Source organism: Nestor notabilis, unplaced genomic scaffold (assembly GCF_000696875.1).
Source record: "Nestor notabilis isolate BGI_N333 unplaced genomic scaffold, ASM69687v1 scaffold8792, whole genome shotgun sequence".
Classification (NCBI taxonomy): Eukaryota; Metazoa; Chordata; class Aves; order Psittaciformes; family Psittacidae; genus Nestor; species Nestor notabilis.
Window position 1 is genome coordinate 34,684 of NW_009917901.1, and position 21,041 is coordinate 55,724.

The 21,041-nt window shown below is 39.0% G+C and overlaps 1 protein-coding gene across 1 annotated transcript in view; it reads left to right on the top strand.

The window, feature by feature from the left end:
- Positions 1 to 21,041, top strand: part of LOC104401769 (breast carcinoma-amplified sequence 3-like) — a 236,739-nt gene that overhangs the window by 34,172 nt on the left and 181,526 nt on the right. Inside the window, exons 7-9 of the mRNA XM_010009454.1 lie at positions 8,071 to 8,171; positions 11,690 to 11,886; positions 13,188 to 13,285. Coding sequence (XP_010007756.1) covers positions 8,071 to 8,171; positions 11,690 to 11,886; positions 13,188 to 13,285 — 396 coding nt within the window. The remainder of the gene's footprint in view (positions 1 to 8,070; positions 8,172 to 11,689; positions 11,887 to 13,187; positions 13,286 to 21,041) is intronic.

The window sequence follows — 21,041 nt, forward strand, 5'->3', positions numbered from 1 at the left end:
GATAAAGGTAAAATATGTTGTAGAAGAATTTGTGCAATTTAAGAAATATTTAGTAGCTGGAATTTTTTACTGTGTTTAAAACTGTTGCAGATCTTAAATATGTATAATCTGTTAAGATGTATATGTATTTTTTTATGTCAGCAGTTGAAAAATTTTGAGTTCAATTCATTCCAAGGATGCCTTTCTCTTACAGGATTGTTACATGTATTTGGGGTTTTCTGGTAGTAGTCATGCACAGTGGAAACGCAGTTTCCAGGTTTGCTTCTTATACTTGGAGGCATAACAGATTTCAAACTAATCTGGATCATCTTCCCCTTCCAGAAAAGGTGTTTCTAATGAAATCGTAGTTCATGGTATTTTTTTAAGGGAAAACTATGTTTCCCTAAAACTGTGACATGCGCTTCCTGCTCCCTACAGGAAACAAGGCTGAGTGGTAGAGGAGAGCAAATTGAATTTCTCGCTGAACGTAGGACTGATTGGGGTAAATGGGAACAGGGTGAAGGGCAGTTCATGAAGGAGCTGCATCACTGCATACGAACAGTGGAGTAAATCCTGATGTATTCTCCAGCCATAATTGTGAAATTATATAGACAAGGTGGATAAAAATTAACTCTGTAAGGTGCATTAGATGCTGGCAATGTATGTCAAGTGTTTGATACATGTGTACACCTGGGCATGTGCACGGCGTCTTCAGATTAACTCAGTACTTGCCCATCTTAATCCATATTTTATAAACTAAACGCTGGAAACAGCACTGCATATAGGAATTAAAATACTTTCAGATGTGTACAAACAACAATAATGAACAAGGGCACATGCTGAAATAGTTCTTTACTATTCTTACATGGTCATCTGGAACTTCTTAGAGAGGGGTCCATCAACACGAAGGGGTCAGTTTTCAAAGCAGTGTACAGGGATTTAGCCGCGCGACTCCTATTGACGTTAATGGGAGTCAAACGGGTAAATCCCCACGCACCGCTTTGAAAATTTACTACTAAGCCTCTTGACTTCTCACTACATACTTTGATTGTAACAGTAATCCATGGTTAACATAATTTTCCCGACAATAATGTCAAACATACTTTTGAAGTCAGTGAATTATAGAAATAGTTACCTCTTCCATAATTCTTTAAAGATGGCCATCAGATGGGTTTTGCCATAGGTTCGTGCAGTTGAAATTATTCTTTAACTCAGGAAAGAATATATATGTTATCCTTTGGTACAGAATGATAGTCTGCTCACAGTCTGAGCATTTGAAGTGTTGAACAGCCTTAAGATGCTCCATACTGTGAGTAATGTCGGGTGCTAGCTCTGCCCAGCTTTGAAAGTTCACTGTACTTGACTGTTTTCCAATGGGAAATTTAGAAACAGAAGCTGGAGTTAAGGCACAGTGAAATACACCAGTCTTGCAATGCAACCAGGAGTAATGGTGAAGCCTGGACACCTAATCAGTATCTTCTTGGGGGAAAAAGAAAAAAAGCCAGGCTGCTGACTGTCAGACCAGTGTAAAGTAGGAGCAAGTAAAGCAGTCCTCAAAGCTGGGAAAATCTAAGGAGAATTCATATCCTGATTACAAACCTACCTATTCCTTTAAGATTAAAGTGCTGATACAGAGAATGGATGGTCTATAAAGCACCTAATAAACTGTGGGTAATACATAAATAATGAATGAATAAATCTGTAAGTCAGTTGGTGGTGTGAAATAACTGTTAGTCTGACTAAACTCCTGGTTTACAGGGGGCTTTTAAGCTTAATTTCATGATATTTACACATACAAGAATCTCAGAAAGTCGTAACAGGGAAAAAAAAAAAAAAGAGTGGGGAGAAGTTTTGGGTAAAAGAGGCAATTTTGATTTGCATGGCATGCTCCTGCAGAAGTTTACGAGCTGAAAATGCATTAAAACCAGAACTTTATTCTGTAACATACAGCCACAAGTAAAAACACATAGAGCATATCACCAAACTACAAATAGTTTATTTTAAAGATGGCTGTAAGCATTCTGTCTAAAATGAAAATCTGGTCTTCAGTCTATTGTCAGACTTGAGCAGTGGTAAAGCCAGCAGCGCATAGAGGGATGTGCTGTAAGAGAAGATTTAGGAACATGCATGTGGTAAAACTCACTAGGCAGTTGTTGGACTGGAACTACATGGCCAGTCTGACTGTGGGATACTGAAACCAACCTCTGGTGAAGTGAGATCACATCTAATACATGAAAAAAGGTGAACCTGTTGAATTTGAAGCGGCTGCATGTAGACCTAAACCAGAACCATCACATTCTACTTGCCATGGGTAACGTGATGTAACTAATGCACCAGCGGTTCCAGAAGTAGCATGAGGTAAATCATTCAGATTGTGGAGCTTATTTTAAGAGAAGTACTCCTGAAGCTTGTTGACAAGCATGTGACTACCTCAGGTCTCTATACTACCTATGATCATTTTACGTGTAACTTAGGAACCACAGAAGAAGCATCAAAATCAGATGTGTGTGATTTGTATGAGAACAAGGGGTATACAGTTTTTGTTCTGTGTACCTGTTTGTCTGGACATCACTAGAGGCTGCATGTGGACGTAGGTCAGACTTCAGACTTAATGAATCAGTTGGGAGGATGTTGTTTCTGTTTCTACCAGATTTTAGAATCTTATTTCAAATTATAAATTCTGTGTATTCAGCTGAAATAAAGGAAAGCTCTTTGGTTGTCTGCAGACATGTGTACAGCAGGCAGCACAGAGCAAACAGTCTTTATAGTCTGCAAATGCCTTTGCTCTCAATTTGGACAAACATACATCCTTTAGAGAAGAGCACATTGAGAATTTCATATGTAACTCTCAATTAAATTGAATTGTGTAAAGCTTATTTATATAAATGAGAAAATTAAAACCTTTTGGTTCAAGAAGTACACAAAACTAAGTAAAACTAATGATTTATTGTTCACAAATTAAAACCATAAGTGCGCACGCTACAATTGAGCTGTAGCCTTTCTTTGTTCCAACACTTTTATGCTGCTGAAAGATGACAATTTATAATCTCTGAATGAATGAAGATTTGTCTTAGGTCTAGGTATTTATGGTATAATTAGCCCATCCATGAGCAAAACCACTGCTTGTTAATTCCAATATTCATCAAGCATATGTATTTGTCTGGGTCTCGTTCACGTGTCAGGAATGTCTATGCAAATTATCTGAGGTTAATATAAACTGTTTTCTTCATTTATTACTAAGTATAATAGAAATGTTTCAAAACAATGTATTTTTCTCTCATACTTAATCATTGAACTGTGTCAATCAGGACCTGGAGTTCCAGCGGAATATCAGCTCACCTGAATTTCAGCCTTTGTTGTGGCTTGTGTTGAAACTTTTGTCTCAGCAGTCACTTCTGTGCAGTTTTCCTGGCACTATCAGTTATCACACAAATGACTAACTTTGTAATGTGGGGCTTTTCAGACCTTTGCCTTTATAATAATCTTTCTTCAATATAGTATAAAGATTAATCCTGCAATTGCAGAGAAGGGAGTCTGTAAACTTCAAAAATTTACCTTAGATTATGGGTAAGCACCTGCACCTTTGATTTTGAGGGTAGAAAATGAGATGATAGTGGTTAGGTCATGAAAGAAGATGAAGGACAACAGTTTTCATTGAAACTCTGTTTTTCCTCAGTTAAATGTGGTTCAGTAGAGCAAATCAAGATGGAGGGACAGGAATATATTCCAGACTTAGAGCTGACGTAGATCACTTTTCACTTGAGGGAGGACAGAGATTAAAGGTGCCACTAATATTTTTGAGCAGCTCAAAGATGGTTTTTGCCCCTTGCCAAGTATTTATGGCAATGCTCTGGCTTTTGCTGTAGGTAGCACTTAAAAAGTGACCTCAAATGCTTGCTTATGGAGTTTTTTGCATTTATAAGCAGGCTCTAGAAACTCATATCCTGTTATACTGCATAAACAGAAGTTGTACGTTATAATTCTCACCTTAGGTTTTTAATAAACACTTATTTTCTTTGTACTTTTTCACTCCACGGGTAATTGTACAAATTTCTGTATGTTTGTGTATTTCTAGGTTAAACAAACTCAGTTGTGTTCTGATATTTGATATATGTTTGTTCCAGATGTTGCTGTAAGAATAGCAAAAAGTTAAAAATTGACATAGCTCAGACACAAAGCATTGAATTGATTATTTTAGGTAGGTACTAAACACCTGCAGTTGCCAGTAAAATACCTCTGTGCAGCAAGGGTTTGCTCGCTTCTGATTTGTGCATGCCATTTGTGACTTTCTCAATGAAAGAGATTACAGGAGCACAAGAAAGAACAGGACTTGCTGCAGAGCTTTTGAAGAATTTGAACTGGATTATTTGCTGTCCTGCATTATAGTGAAATTATTTGGAAATTGAAAAAACCCTGTTATAGCATTGGAATAGCTTCGCTGTTGTGTCAGAGACTGCCATAATTTCCAGTGTGAATTCAAATTTTCAAAGATTTAAGCTGGAAGATAAATGATTATTTTCGAGCTTGAATTCCTGGAAATGCCCCTCAGGGCATAAATTAATCTTGCCTTCTTGAAACGTGATAGCAATGCAAGAGGTGTGTGACCCAGAAATGGAGAGCGAATCGGGTTTACATTTTTAGAACGTTCTTGTTCCTATAACTTCAAGGGCGTTTTTAACTTGAAAAAACTGACCATATGTGTATCTGTAATAAGCAGTACAGCGATGGCAAATCTCCAGCAAGGATCACTTGTCTTGTAAGGTCATATCTCGGAGAAGTCTGAATGCTCCCGTGAAGGGCAGTGGGAGTCGAGCTTGCCTTGTGTCTGGTTAAGGCTGGGACCATCGTTACGGGATCCTGCTATCAAAACCAGACTCTCTTTAAATGCTTGCTTTTGTGATAGGTGTGGTACATAAATGCTGTTTTATTAAATAGCAAAATAAATTACCGAGGTTTGACCTCAGCTAAGGCTTTATCACTGTTGCCCTGCTGGTGAACTCTAAGGCAGAGCTTTTTTGTGGAATTCAGCATGTCGTCACTTTTTGGTAGAAAGAGTTAATGCCGCGCTCTGAAGCTGCACTGGGACGTGTGTTATTGCAGTGCTGTGATTCCTCAGGAGAAGGCCCAGGTCCAAAAGTATTCTTAAATCTGAATTTCTTTCTTACTGTAAAGGCATCCTGAATCTCCAGTAGAATGTAGGAGTATTACACAATGGAGAAATACAGTGACAAGGCAGGGTGAATGCTGCTCCCTGGGCTAGCGTTTTTGCAGCTAGTCACTGAATAGCAGCTTCCCTAATCTTGACAGCTCTAGTAGTTGCCCCTGGGATAGAAAGAACAAAAAAAATTCAGAACAGTCCATAAAGTTCCCATTGGTTTGAAAGCAAAAACATCTGCTAGAGTCATGAACAGTTTGTTAGCGGAGTTCAATAACAGGAAAGCCTGCACTTGATCAGCTGTGCCCTCAGAAACCGGCGTTGCTGCAGTCAGTAGAATTTATTGCAGGGGAGTCGGGAGATATGGGGAAGATTAGGGCAACAGCAAAACGCGTCAAAATAATGGGTTTGTTCCATCAGTTTCAAATACAAACTTCACCAGTAAGGAAGAAGTGTGGGCATTACAGTTTCGTATTTGATGTTTACTGTGAATCCTCAGCTGTTTGCAATCCAGGAAGGTATGTGTATTTTCTTAATAGGAATTTGGTATGGGCTGGATAGACACATCCTTAAGTCATCGAATTAGATCTGTCACGGTTGTAATGAATCAGATTAATGTAGTTTCTATATTATCTTGAAAAACTGATGAACACACACTGCTGAAATAACGCCTGTGGTGCCAAGGTGTGTATGTACACACACGTGCAGGCATAGATTCTAGTGATTTCAGTGAATATGGCAGTATCTCATGGGAAAAACTTGGCACTTACTTTGTAAGAATATGTCCTAATATGTAGAACATTTTGAGTAATTCTTTCATAAGTCAGGCGCTGAACTGAATTGGTATATGGCAGTTTCCAAATACAGACACTCCATGATACAGAGGTGTTAGAAATGGCTCCATAGCTGAGGGTGGGTTCAGATACACACTTATACAAACAGGATGAAAATCCTTTATTTCATATAGTGTATGGATTTATGAAAACCCTGCACTGTTTATATTATAGAGGCGCCGTTCTGTATTTATGGTTACAATTGTGTCTGCGTTGCCATTATAAACTCCTATTATTAGGGGTTTACAACATGGCTGTAAAAATTTGTAGTGGATGGAAACTTGACACATAAAGGTCAACTTTGTAATAATACAGATTTTAAAAATCAATTTTAAAAATGTTGAGTCATTTTTAGATGACACGAATATAAAAATCTTGGTTCTAATTTTAGGCTTGTACAACATCTTAACACTATAGCATAAAACTCTCTTGTTTCACCAAAGTAAAAATACCCTTGTTGCATTTGCTTCTTTTAATTTGCTCTTGTGGTGTCTGCTCTTCCCTCAAAGTGGGTATGGTTTCTTGGTATTGAACCTAGGGCTCCAACAGGACCCTGACAGTAAGCAGGTACAAGAAAATGAAAGATACCTCCTGCTGTATTGTCTGAGGTACTCGCTCGAATTTTGCCTTTTCTAAACTCTTTCAGCTTTCTCAAGTGGGAAGTTTTAGATAGAGCAACGTAATGCTGCAGCTGTAAAGTAGCTAGACTATAAGCTTTGCTAGTAGATTTAAATGTCTCAAAGACCAGGCATCATGAAATACTATTCTTTACAATAATGAGTCTCCAGTTCTCTCTCTCTTTTTGTGGAGTGTTGGAACACTAGGTTGTGATTTTCCCCCAAGTTGGATGTATATATGGTAATCATTTTAAAAGTGGTTTGGCTATCATGCAGTCTGCAGAGCTCAAGGACTTGCATCTTTCTATTGTAGTGAGTCCATATGAAGACGAATAATGGCAGTGGCTAGAGGAATAAAACTAAGTTAGTTTTGTTCTAAAACAAAAAAAGCTCTGTGAGGTGAGGTTATTTATTTGTATCAGTCTTTTGAAAACAGCAGGAGATGTAGGTATTTAAGCAGTTACAGTGATGTGAGATTCTCACAATACTATCAGTAAGAGTTTGCTGGTGGGCACTGCGGGCAGAGCTGATGTTGAGTCAAACCAAAAGATGACCCAGCCTCAGATCTCTGGTAATGACTGGAAGCAAAGTCCCCAGTGTCCAAGAGTTTGGAGGTTATGGGCTTCTTGGAGGTCTGGACTGTTGTGTTTAATAGCCACTGATGAATTTGTCCCTCAGCTTGGACTAATGTGTCTTTCTAGTTATCAGTGTCACCTACATCTGAAAAAGTGTTCTTTCTTACCTGTCCAAAATTGTGATGCAGTATTACTGTAATGCACTGCAAACCACAAATACAGAGTTGCTATTTTACAGTCCAGTGAAATGGTCTCAGTATTTAGTCTTTGCAGCAAATTAAACATAAAACTGTACTTTGTTATGAATTCTTAATGTTACGCACGTAATTAAAAGGTGACACTAAGATGATAATTAAGTACTTCCAATTAAATTGCAAAAACAGAAAAATCCTAAAAATCAAGTTGTTTGTGTAGCCAGATTTAAATTAACAACGTTAATGTTGAACTGAGAATGATAATACAGTTCATGAAGTCTTGGAAGTACTTTGTGTTCAAAGTCAGTACATGGACCAGTGCCTCGGGATAGCTTTTGTCAGTGCACTTTAGCACAGTTCACATTCTGTAAAGTCTGTAGAAAAGGCTTACATCACTGACAGCAGTGTTTCTCAGTGGTAAATTCCTCAAGGCAGATGGTTGTCATCTGTATTGGGCTGTTCTGTGTGTTTATTGAGTAGTTAAGGTTAAAAGAAGAGCCAACTGGGTTATCATAGTGGCTGTATGTATACATTCAAGTCAAAGAACGGAAATCTTTTCATCACTTTTGATGTCAGTATTTGATCTCGTTCAGTGCTCCAACATATTGTCAGGTTTAGGAAAATATAGATGTTGCTGTACCAATAACTCACTGAAAAAGCTTTTTGAAAAAGCGTTTAACAGTAAATCTGATTTTTCAGTTTTCTGGTTTCTTTCAGTGGTTCCACCTGGGAGCCCTGGACCGATCACTCGGCACGAGTCATACGACAGCTTAGCATCTGACCACAGCGGGCAGGAGGATGAGGAGTGGCTCTCACAGGTATGCTTTCTCGGGTGTTCCAGTTCAGAAGTGAAATAGTATCCACTGGAAGTAAAATCCACAACTTTCCTCAAAACGGAAAGTAAGCTTCCAGCAGGCCATGGGTATTGCTGTGTGCAAAGTTGACCTCAGCCCTGAATTAACATGGTGTGAATTTAATGGTCTTTACATTTTATATGAATGATATAGGCTATATTAAAAATGAAATAAAGCCTCCATCATTACTGACACACATCCTTGGGAAGTTCACGATGAAGTAGGAAGTTTCACTTGGCAAGAGAAAGTTACATCTCTTCCATCTTCTTTGTCGTGGTCCTTTCCAGACATGGATAAAGGAAGTTGGCTTGGCAAAATGGTGAAGCCTTTTCAGTTGTGACCTGTGCTATACTTGCTGTGTTTTAACATAAAAATGGTAAATGAACTGGTTCACTTCCTTCTTTTTCTGATTATCAGCTACTGCATTTCCTGATGATAATTCCTGTGAGTTATGGCTACATATAAATATATGCAGTGCTCTAAAATGGTCGTGCTTGGTAGGATACTTTTCTGTGCGGTTAAATCTTTGTAGTTTTATCAATTCTTGCTTTGTTTCAGTCAGTGAAACTGCTCTTTAAGAACTTGGTACATACTTGACTGTTTGGCTCAAAACATAATTTCAGTTTAAGAATGTAGGTCATGGATAATACACTGAGAATTTGTTCCTGTTAGGAGTAAAAGTTAAGAGTTAAATAAGTAAGTAAAATTTACAAATGCTCTGGATTTACCAGGCTGATTACAGGCTGCCTAATATATGAAACTCATCCTGATAAATTAGGTGGTTTTCCTTTGGTTTATGAACAGTGTTGTTACGGGAGTGATGCATAAAATGTGTTGCTGGGGTGTATGGCATAAATATGAAATATTCATGGATGTGATTTGCTTCTCCCACTGGTGAATAAATCATACACAGCATTTTCCTAAAATGAGAAGTTAGGTTTCCACATGGACCCGTCCAGAAGTGGCATTCACTGGGGAATCTGTTCATGTGAATCCACTTACCTGGCCTGAGTTCTCAGCTATGGCTGCACATCGATATCTCTTACTTGCTTATGCTGTCCCTAGTCAGAGCATAAAGATGGTGAAACTACTCAATCAGTGCAGTCAACAGGAATTTTATCACTGAGCTCAGTGAGGCCAAGATTGCACCTGTGGTTTTCCACCTACCCTCTCCAGTACTGTTTGGGTAGTCTAGTTTATTTTACCGTTCCGTCACTTTCTGGTGCAGTGTGCAGCCTCAGGAAAGAGACAGTAAGGTAAACATACGTTATGGGGGTTGGTTTATTACTAATTCTTGAAAGATGTAAGATGTCAAAAGAACTTAAAACTTCTTGAACTTCATCACATCCGTCCCTCTTCTGTGTAAATATAAGAAAAAAAGAACCTCCAAGTGATGTCACAGAATACAAACAATTCAGAGAATGCTTCCAGAATGCTTAATTTTTCTGAGTGAAGAGAGTGCTGATAGCTCTTTCGAGCACAAAGATGCTAGCATTCTCTGCACAAGCCACTTCAGATTAAGCCTAAAGTGCAAGTATGTTTTTCAAAATTAAAGTGTTGTTATCAACAGTAACAGCATGCAGTGAAAAAACATCGCCCTTCACTTCAACTTTTCAATTAGAACAGTGGGTAATGTGTGCTGTCAGTGTGAAGTAGATACAATATGTTTGTCCTGCACACAACGGGAGAGTGAATAGGAACATCTGGCCGTAGCCTCAGTAAAATTGCAAAGGCATCTGTTTACCTCTCGGCTCTGTGACACTGATGGTTTCAAGCTTAAAATATACAGATTACTTTATCTGTGGCCTAATTTACACTGCTACATAAAAGCTACTTGCCTCTGAAACGTCTGCAGTCAGTCTGAGTTACACTAAGATAAATGCAAAGATGGAAACAGTGCTAAATAGGCTGTGCATTTGATGTCTTCCGTTAGCAGAGAAACTAAACAACATTATCCAGTGTTTAAAATTGCTTCTGAAAGAGTTAAGGATCGCTACTAGTACACATCTGTGTCATCTATATATAAAAATGTATTTTAATTAATTTCCTCACTAAATTGAGTTTTTGCTGTGAAGCTGATCATTGTTTTAGCAGAAATCAATAGGGATTCAGTAGCCTGTTTTTGTCATCTTAAAACTGTGAGTTCACCAGAGCTTAATTATTTCCATTTCATATTTCCTTTTTCTGGTACTTAAAGGGTCTTTTTGATTTTTCAGACTGTATTACAGAAGACTTATGCTTAGTTTACCCTTTAAATTACATGGCCCAATTTGCCCTGATCATGTACATTTCCAGCAATGTCACCATCTTTAATTTTCATGGTTGGTTGCATTCCTATAGTTGATTTACTTAAAAGTTTGCCAGAATTGACACTCCTCAGGTTTATAGTTATCAGTGTGAAAAGACATTTTTAAAATACTTTGGATGCTTCATTGACTGAAATAATTGAAAGTTCATTTCTAGGCTCTCACTGGAGTGTATATGGATATTTGAAGTTAGACACACCACCTGTGTTCTGCCTTTTGGAAGTAGGCATGGAACTGTGAATCTTCTGTGTCTTTGTGTATATCTACACATCAATGTGCTTACAGTAAATATCTCATGTACACCTATTATGTGTGGTTGTTCATTGCAAGCAAACACCCTTACCTCTGTTTTAACTGTTAGAATTTCAGTTAAATGCATATATATGCGTGTGTGTAGCTGCCCTTCTAAACTCCTTGTGTTGCACATACATGTTGTATCACGTGTGCATAGTAATGAGTGTGACCCAGGCTGCTTGATGTCTCACAGAGCACTTCACACTGCTCTCTGCTTCAGGTCTTGTAGCTTCCCAGCAAGATGGTCTCTGCCAGTGGTATCCTCAGATATGCCAACAGTAATTAGGAGCTTTGATTTGAAGTACAGCTCACACCTCTGTACATGTGAAACAGCGCTGTTTAATGTGTGAACTTTTAGAAAGAAGCTGTAACAAAGCTGTAACAGCTTGCTTTGAAAAGGTGCATCCCTTGACCTGGTCAGGATTGAGGTTATCTGGGGGAGGTAGACTTCCAATTCCTTGGTCTGCTCTGTGCAGATGCAGACAGAAGTGTGTTCCCCTCTGAAAAGCTACCAGGGTAGCTTTGTAGTGGCACATGTTTCCTAATGGCATGGGGAGGAAGAGCAGGATCAGGTGAGGTGATAGCCAGGGTGGAGTGTTCATCTTCAGAACAGTTTAAGAACTGGAATGCAGTGTCCTCAGGCTGGTGGTTGACAGGCTTTCAAGGGCCTACAAAAAGCTTTTGGCTTTGGCTTGGAGCATCCTGTCTTTAGCAAAGATGTCCTGAATTTTGCCATTCAACATTCCTCCAAACTGATGGCACAAAACACTCTTTTTTGCTTGAGAACAACAGGATTCTGGTAATTCAACATACTGAAGGAACCATTCATTCTATTGAGCCGCAGTTTTGTGTTAAGCATTTCCCCATATTCTCTTCCCCCAGGTTGAAATAGTGACTCACACTGGGCCTCATCGACGCCTGTGGATGGGCCCACAGTTCCAGTTCAAAACAATCCATCCCTCAGGCCAAACTACTGTCATCTCATCCAGTTCTTCAGTGCTGCAATCGCATGGTCCAAGCGATACCCCGCAGCCTCTTCTGGACTTCGATACAGATGATCTTGATCTCAACAGTCTCAGGTAAAAATAAAACCAATTTCCAAGCTGCTTCACATTTGTTGTGTGAATAACTTGCCTCATGCTTAAATGAGGCCATCTGTGTAGAACGTGTAATAGTTTTCATCAGTCTTGTCCAGATGAAAGTCTTAGAAGTGTATGTGACTCAACAACAATAAAAATTCACCCAGGCCAAGCAGCTCAAATTCCTTTCTGCTACCTCTTCTTGGGTAAATGACAGTGAAAGACAGTACAAAGTCTGGTGCCTTGTTCAGCATTGTCTTGCCTTTCACAGTTTCTGCCTTGCTTAATAAATTCATTTTCTCAGACATGAGTGGAAGCTTTATGCCATAGATTTAGATACTGACTGTGAAGTGGTCAGTGTGTTGGAACAGTAAGTGAACTTCTGGAATGTTTTTCCCCTCCCTGGTTTTTTTCCCCTTTCCTTTGCTTCCTTCCTCGTAATTCTTTTTCATGTATTTAATTCATCTTCTTTTGGACATTATCTGGTTTGGAATTGGGGGCAGGGGGTTGACCTAGGAAAGGAAAGGAAGGTAAATGTGGGTTTATATTTACTGAGAGCTACTGATTTTTGTAGAAGTGCTTTATGCACCGTGTGTTTCTGTGTCCTGTCCAGTAGCTCAAGATTTAGTGAGTTTCCATGCTTCTGATTGTGCATATGGTTTGAAGTCCAAAGTTCTGTGGTATGGACTTGGTTTGGGACTGTATCTGAAACTCTTATGAGTAAAACGAGAGATCTATAATATGACTAATCCCATTAAAACTGGGCAGATTGTCCTTGGATTGAAAATACATGGATTTGAAATGTATGATTTCTCCTTGCATGTAAGTGCTCCCACGAGTAAGGATATGACTGTCAAATATATTATTTTTTTAATTGTATATGTGTATACATATGCAGAAAGAAAGCAGAAATTAAAAATAATATAAATGTCTCTTACAAAAAGAACAGACAATTACAAATGTGTCTTTTCTCCTAAACTGACAAAGAAGATGCTGCTGTTCAGGAGGGTGATAGAGGCTTTTTAACCCATTTGGATAGGGTGAGCTTCTCCCTTTGAGGTTTTCTGAGAGCTCTAGCCCAGACACAGTTTGGGGATATTCATTTTGTGTAGAGTCTCAGTCTGTCTCTGGATGGATTATCCAGATCTGGGCTCCACAAAGCAAAGAAAAACACAAGTTTTCAACAGTTGGTTGACTTAAAAATAAATAGTTGCTTAATTGGTTGAGCTGATTCAGGTTTGTGATTTAATTACAGCCCTCATGAGCAGTGACACAGGTGGTAACTATAACTTGTTATTTAGGATTCAGCCAGTTCGGTCAGAACCTGTTAGCATGCCGGGGTCACCACGTCCAGTTTCTGATCGCAGAGGAGGTTCAACGGTGATTGATGCTACCTCAGGTAGAAACATGTTGATTTCATGTTTTCTTTGATATTCATCAATCTTGTCTTTTTTTGTCTGGTAACATGTTCACTAACTATTGCCATATACTTGAAAGAATATCATCATTTTCAGCTGCACAGTAGGGTAAGTGCTGTCTTATACAAATACTTACTGAAAGCTACCATAAAGATGACTTTTTTCCCCCCCCTCTTACCACTCAAATGTGAAGTCACAGCATGGTGGTAAGATCTGAACACAATATTTGCATTAAATTTAACATGAGCTAGAGAATGCTAAAAACTGCCTAAACTAAAAAGCAGACCATTTGCAAATACTAACACTGAAATGCTTTTATTAATGAATGCCTAAAGCATAGAATATTACGGTTCCATCTCATTTATAAAACAGCTTTCATTGAAATGTAATCATAAATGTAATTGATTTCTGTGAACAGTCAAGACAACAGGATAGTTTATCTAATGTTTGTGTAATAGGAACATTTTCACTACTCTGCTCTAAAAGGGCATGTAAATTTAATACTACAATGGTTATGTTAATATCAACATAGTAATATATATACTATAAAATTTTCTTCTTTTTTGTCTCAGTGGTGGGGTATAGTCTATGTGAAGAAACAAGAACAGCAGAGCTTTGTATTCTGGTACAGCTGTATAGCCTCTGAAGTGTCCACACAGCAGGGTTTTGTCAAATAATATCTCTCACAAGTAGAATTATTAAACACACAGCATTAGTCAAACAGTCAAGTCAGAGAGGATTTTAATCTTCAGTGATTTGAAAATCCCTGGAGATTGCTGATTGGATTGAGGTTAAACTGTAAAAAGAGACTGTAACACAGACAGAAACTGGTTTCCGAAAGTTGTTTTAAAGAGAGTTAAACTAAAAGCTCCTGTTCCAGACTGTTTGTTAGTGGTATAAATTCTGAGTCCAAGATATTGCATTCTTGCCAAATTAATTTATTTAGGTATTCCAGGATATTTCTTAGATGTGTTTATAACTGAGTTCAATAATAACTACATTTGCTTTGGATATTGAGGATTGTGATTATAAATTCCATTTCAAATCTCTCAAACTTGTTAAATTAATTCACATTGAGCTCAGACAAACATCTGATGCTGGTTATTTAAAGGGAATTCTGTTTTGCTACATGACAAAGTAATTTGGAAAATAATGGTGTGATACAGAAGAAAACAAATGCATTAGGTTGGTTGGTTTGCTTTTAGTAGTTCATCTTTGCCTATCAGCCCTAAAAGGTTGCAAGCTTGAATCATAGGAGTGCTGCTTGTCTGCATAGCTGACACTTCAGATTCAGTGATTAACAGTGTAGCTGTTCTTCACTCTCAGTGTGCCCGTGCCAGCTGATACAGATGGAGATAGCTGGGTTATCAGCGTGGGTTTTCCTTTCCTCTTGTGTCTGAATGGAGCAGTGCCATTACCTGTGGCAGGGATGTGTAATAATGCTGAAATACAACCACTCTGTAACCATAACCCACTCTAAAACTGTGCTAGTCCATCTACAAGAGAAACAATGAACCCCGGAGGGCTGTACCTCTTCTGTGCTAAACAAGCTTTGCTGAAGTGAGGATGGGCCTTAATGTGAAATGGCTCATGTGAATGTGATGAAGCTCTGTTGGTAATGCCTTTAACATGTGTGTCCATATTAAAATTGCCAAAGTCAATTGTATACATGGTTATGACACTGGAAATATATTTACTGTGCAGCAGTGACTCAGTTTTGCTATAACACCTCATAAGTTTCTTACAAACAATACATGGATTTTGTTAGGGACATGCTGATAGCAGTATTTTATTTAACTTCACTGCCAGACAGTTTGGATTTGAATTGATTTTTGGTTCAGGGACTTTACCATCTATGTGCAGTCTTCAAATTGTCTGATCCCCATTCTTTCCCATGCAGGAATTATTGGCCCAAATTAGGGTAGATATGTCAGATTATGTGTGATGGAATAGGGCTGTGAGTTCTGCTACAGAGGAAAGAAGGCACAAGGAAAAAACATGTGCTGTTTTGTGAGATCCCATGCTACTCTCGTGACAGAGCCCAGCAAGGCAAGCAGGATGTTTTATGCTTTCTTCTCCTCCCACCTTTGAGATGTGCAGAAAATTACATTAAGCTCAGCTCTGAATCAAAAGATTTTATTGTAAATACAGTTCATGTACAACATTGCATTTTTTTTTTTGTGTTATCATCCACTCCTGTAAGTATTCTCATTTCCTGCTATTACCAAGGCATGCCTTAAATGGCTTACATTCTTTACAGAAAACAAATCTATTGGAAAATACATTTTTAGGTTTGAAGGATTTTTAAGTAGGTCATAAATTTTTACTGCCTAAGCTGAACCAGGAAGTGATTCTTCAGCTATGACCCATGCATTCGAGTCTGTTGCACTTTATGAAGATGCTTATCTGGCTGTTTGATTGCCTGTTGCTTAGAGATACAACCGGCGTGGCGCCTCTTCTTATCCAACTCCATCGCTTGTTCTTCCTATCAAGAGATTTCAAGTACATGTTTACCATCTCCCATTAGTCTTCTGCCATTCGTGATAGCTGCAGTCCCTCTTCCCTGCTGGTTCTGTTGTTGCATTTAACAAGAACTTTGTGTAGGTGTTAATTGTGATTTTCACGTGCCTTTGGAACTGTGGTACACTAATGTCAATATTGTCTCACAAGATCATTTGCAAAAGTCTTCATTCAAAAAGTACAAAATGCTTTAATACTGTTGTTATTACTGAAAATTTGCAATGGCATTTTCAAGGTGGATGGTCACATCTGAAAAGATTACTGGGCTAAATGAAAAAATGAATATTTCAATATGGTTATCTCAACTTAAAATTCTCCTAAGATTCTTCTGTGGGTTGTTTGAGGGTTTTTTGGTGTGTGGCTTTGTTTGTTTGCTTAGTTTTGTTTTTTCATGAAATCTTTAAGAGAAGTTTGCAAAACATAGTCACCTAAAGCTACTGGACATTTGTCCCTCAATGCACACATTTTAGTCATATGCATCGTAGAATATACCCTCAAGGATTAAATGCACTGGAATTCCAGATGCTATTCCAGATTGGCAGTTAGAAATGTTAAAGGGACAACACTGAGTTTAAATCTTTATAAAGCATGAAGCCTTTAATAAAAAAGGCAGCAAAAGAACCATTACTGTACACATAGTAAGTGCACACAGTGTGTAGCAAGCAGGTGTGTGCGCTTGTGTGTCTCTATCCTTTCCAAAGAAGTGCTGAGCCTACTGGCTGGTTGTGTTGGATTTAACAAGGGTGGGATAAGTCTTAGTAAGTCAGGTTACGTTTAGGACTTTATTAGACACCAGAGGTGAAAGAGAAACCTTACAAGTGCCTTGTGTGCGGGAGATGCTGCTACATAACCAAGTCAGCCAACCCTGAGATAGAAATCTGAACTGCAACAAAGGAAGTATTTGTTGCTGAATGACTTGGCTCTATTTCAGAAGACTTTACGTTACCTGTATGCATTGCATGCTGTCCATTTCTTTGATGTGATGAGCATTAGATGCAATTTTCAGCTAGCCGAGGGTAGCTACAGAGTGATGGAGACTCATCTAGGAAATATAAGCATTGGCTGGACATGTAATCAGACATTTCCAGGCACCTTTCCGAATTTTGATACTGTGACCTGTGGATGATTCTATGCATGTCAAATATGTTACATACCTGTAAAATCACACCTGGTAGAACTCTACTAATAATAAATAATGTGGAAATTGGAGGGTGTGGGAGGGTTCGGATATCTGCATGGGACAACAGCTCTGGACTTTTCAGAAATGGAAAACCTCTAGAGAAGGGATTTCACAGCAGTTCCTGGTCACAGTGACTGTGATCACACAGCTGCAGTGAGTCTGTAAGGGCAAGTGTTTCCTTAAACTGCAACAAATGTGGTGAAGGCTGCCAGTACTCAGGTATGCTCAGTCAGAGCTGTTAATTCAATCCTGCTAAGTGGAAAAAAATGTGCATCTGTGTGTGTGTGTTTATGAAAAGCCTTGTTTATTCCCTCATACAAAGAGGTTTTTGACACTTCGCCATCATTCAAGTAATGATTTTGTTGCATTGATAGCAGAGTAGGAGAACGCTGACAAAGAAGTTGTCTGATCTGTTTTGCATGAACCTTTTCCTGCTTGGAGGAGATCTCTGTTTCTTTCTTAGGACAAATACAGGATTTAGGGTGGGGAGGATTTTGATGAATAATATCAAACCATAGAAGAGACAGATCCTGAGCATTTTTTTTGCTGCTTTAATTATGTGTGGGGTGGGGAGAACCTTTATGTTCTCTAAAACCTGGCATGAGCTTTGCTGCTTAGGGATGCAAACGCTGTTTTTTAATGAAGATTGGTTATTACTGTTGTATGAAACTCTGACAATGCTAAGCTCTCTTCTGGTTTCTTCAATCAATGCCCACTAAAATTAGCTTGTAATTTAGCACTTCCTCTTCATGCAACTGGCTGGTCCTGAACACATAGCTTGTTGCCTGCAGAGGGTTTGGTGAACAGAAGAACTGACTTGGGTTTTGTGGTGTAGGGAGTTTGCCTCCTTCCCTCCCTCTGTTTCTGCCTGTGAAGGCTCTTTTATTGCTCATCGCCACACCTGTGAGATAGGGACCACAGCACAAATTTTTACTGTCCAGCATGGCTCTCACTTGGAATTTAATAAACACTTCTGCTGTCACACCTTAAACCATCTGAGCTCTTTTCTGTTGTACGTGCAATCAAATATTTATTCCCAAATGCTGTACACCAGAAAGTGCTGCCTTGGAGTAGTGGAGATCAGTTATTCAGGTAGTAAAGATGTGTGAATGCAGCTGGCAGATGAAGTCACCAACATTATGAATTCCCAGGCTGTCCTTACTGCCACAGGCAATAACTGACAGGCCTGAGTGGTCGCCGGTTTCCCATTACGGGCACTGGTAGGGCCCAGGGAGTCCTGGCGTCACGGATACTTGAGCTGCTGTGCTTGAGAGGAGCCGGCCAGTGCTGGGGGGTGCTTGCTGCAGAGAGATGTAATCAATATGGTCTGGAGTCCTTGACCTGAACCTGTAATTACCTGGATGGTATAAAGGTAGTTTGTTGTTGCAGATAGAGATTGCACTCAGATCCTCATAGTATAATGCTGGGCTTTGAAGCCAAGGAGGAGATTTGGCCCTTGGTCTGTTCTTCACAGCAATTGAGAGGTTTTAATAATGGTCATATAACAAGCTGTTCTTAAAGGGCATCACCAGTTCAATAACAGCAAAAATATGCACCCAGCACTGCCTGCTTTGTCCTTCTGCATTGTCTCAGCATAAAAAATTAGTTTAAGTTACAGTTCTTTTCTGGAATGACTTATAAGCCAATTCTGCTAATACTTATTAAAAACACTTGTTACTTATTTGAAAACCATTTTCTGTATTATTCCTAGAACAGTGGTAGCATGTGGGATGTACCAGGTACTTTTGTGTCCTCAGTGCAGTAGCGCATACTTGCACGCACTCATGCTCTCTCTGTCCTATTTGTCTCTCTTGCTGAATGCCTGTGTGTGCCTGAGCTGCTTCAGACAAAATTCTGGTTGTTAGTATTTTTTCAACTTGATGTATTTCATCTAATTTGAGAAAATGTTATCTGATGATTTTTGATGAGAGCCTTAAGACAGAACTGACTTCAGCAGGCTCCAACATGCCAATGCAGTATACATGATTACATCTAGAAACAGCTATGCCCTATAGACTACGGAGATGTGAAGAGGAATTAAAATGACCTGACACTACTGACTGGGCACTTGCTGCTGGATCATTGCCTGGCTTGGGAAAAGACTCAGCTGCAGGGATACATGGAGTAATATTAATGTCTCAAAACACTGGTGGGTGTTTCTGTAAGCAGAAGTATGCTGGAGAGAGGACGAGTATGGGAAGAGTGACCGAAGGGCAGCAGAATCATTATGTACTGATTTATTTTTGCCTTCCTGTGATGGTTGTGGGTGGGTTAGTCTGTCGCTTCTAGAGATGGGAGCTCACTCTGTGCAGCATGATGTAGTGATGTGGGGTAGCTCTTACCCTGCTAGTTGCAGGGGAGACTGTTATTCCTCATCCTAGTTTGCCTTTAGTTTAGCTGAGAAGGCTCATAGGACTCAATGCAATTAATCTCTTCTAAGGTGGTTGTGCTTTGACAAATAAGTGTGTATCAGTTTTAAAAAAATGGTGCAAATTGATGCTAGTAAAAATCAGAATGAGACAATTTGTAGACACTACTGTGTTAGGCAGAATTTGACTTTAAGCAACTTGAGTTACTCAAGGTGCTTAATCCCCCAAAGGCTGATCAGCTGTTCATCTTGCTAGTGTGATTTTTTTGGTGGTTCACAGGGGACTTTGACAAACAAGAAATCCAGCAATTTCCATGTTGGTGTTATAGCTAGATGAAAGTGTAACTGTGACCTAACCAACATAATAACCAAATACAATAGGGTTTTTCTTCACATACAAAGGTAAGTTGCAGTGAGGCCTGCAGGGGCCATGTTAATGGTCAGTGGTGCAGGCTGCTGGCGCTCAGACAGTTGTTCTCATGTCACACAACCTGCTTGATGCGTGTACCAGTGGTCCATTAATGCAGACGGTGGAGTGTCTTATTGCTTATGTGTTACACACTAACTTTCAGTTGTGGAAGCCACCTTCAGTTCATATAGTGGTTTGTCAGCTGAAAAATGGCAGTGTGCTAGAGCGTGGTCTGGCCCAAGCCTGTAAATGCCTTGTGTTTATTTATCAGGAAAAAATCCAAAATGCACAATAGGTATTTTGCTTATTAGTAGCAAACACAAACTTATTCTGAATATAAGATTGTCTTATGTATTCCTTAATTGTCTTTCATTAACAGCTGTTAATATTCTGCGAAGGTAGCTTTAAAGCCCTGAATAAGTGGGAAGTGTTGATTCTAATCATATCTGACACCACAATCTTCTATGGAACAACACATGAGCTGAGATTCCCGATGGGCTCCTGTAGGATACAATATTTATTATAGCTTGAGATCTAAGAGCTCCTAGCTACTGTTAAACTTACAAGAGATCCAGAAACCCCAGTGTCTTGTACTTGTGTTTTCATAGTTTGCACAGAAATAACACACGGTACAGTGTTTGCAAAGAAGCTGTTCACTGACATTTCTGCTTTTTTATACAGTGCTTAAAGGAGTTCTACAAATTGTGATATTTTTATAAGTTTGTAATTTATTTATTAATTTATTATAAAGAAAATTTATTAATCTAGGCTGTTTAAAATGTTCTTTAAATGGTATTAGATGTGCAAATTAAGAGTATTTGAACATCCATCTGCAAATGAATTTTGGAGTCCATACTGTTTCAGGGAAAGCTTCTGTTTAGAAACAGTTTTTCAGTTCATAGTAGAGACATTCTTTTTTTTTTATGATTTCACTATATCAGGCTACCCTTTGAAGTATTTGCTCACTGCTTTCCATGTTTGCTTTGAAAACCTTCTAAGTATGCTTCATTATTTCTTGTTTCAAGAGTGTCTCCTCCCCTTTGGACTGTACTCTCTGTCAGATGCCAGGTTTTTATCATCAGGATTCCTTGCTGGTTCTGGTCCTCTTGAGATGCTCCAACTCGTCCTCCTCTGCTTTCAGAAACTGTTCCAGAACATCAGCCCTTGTCCTCAGGGTTCTATAGACTCTTCCTCTTGTCTTTCAGCTTCCTCCTGCCTGTGAAATACCTGTAGAGGCTTGATGTCCATGTCCCTAGAGCA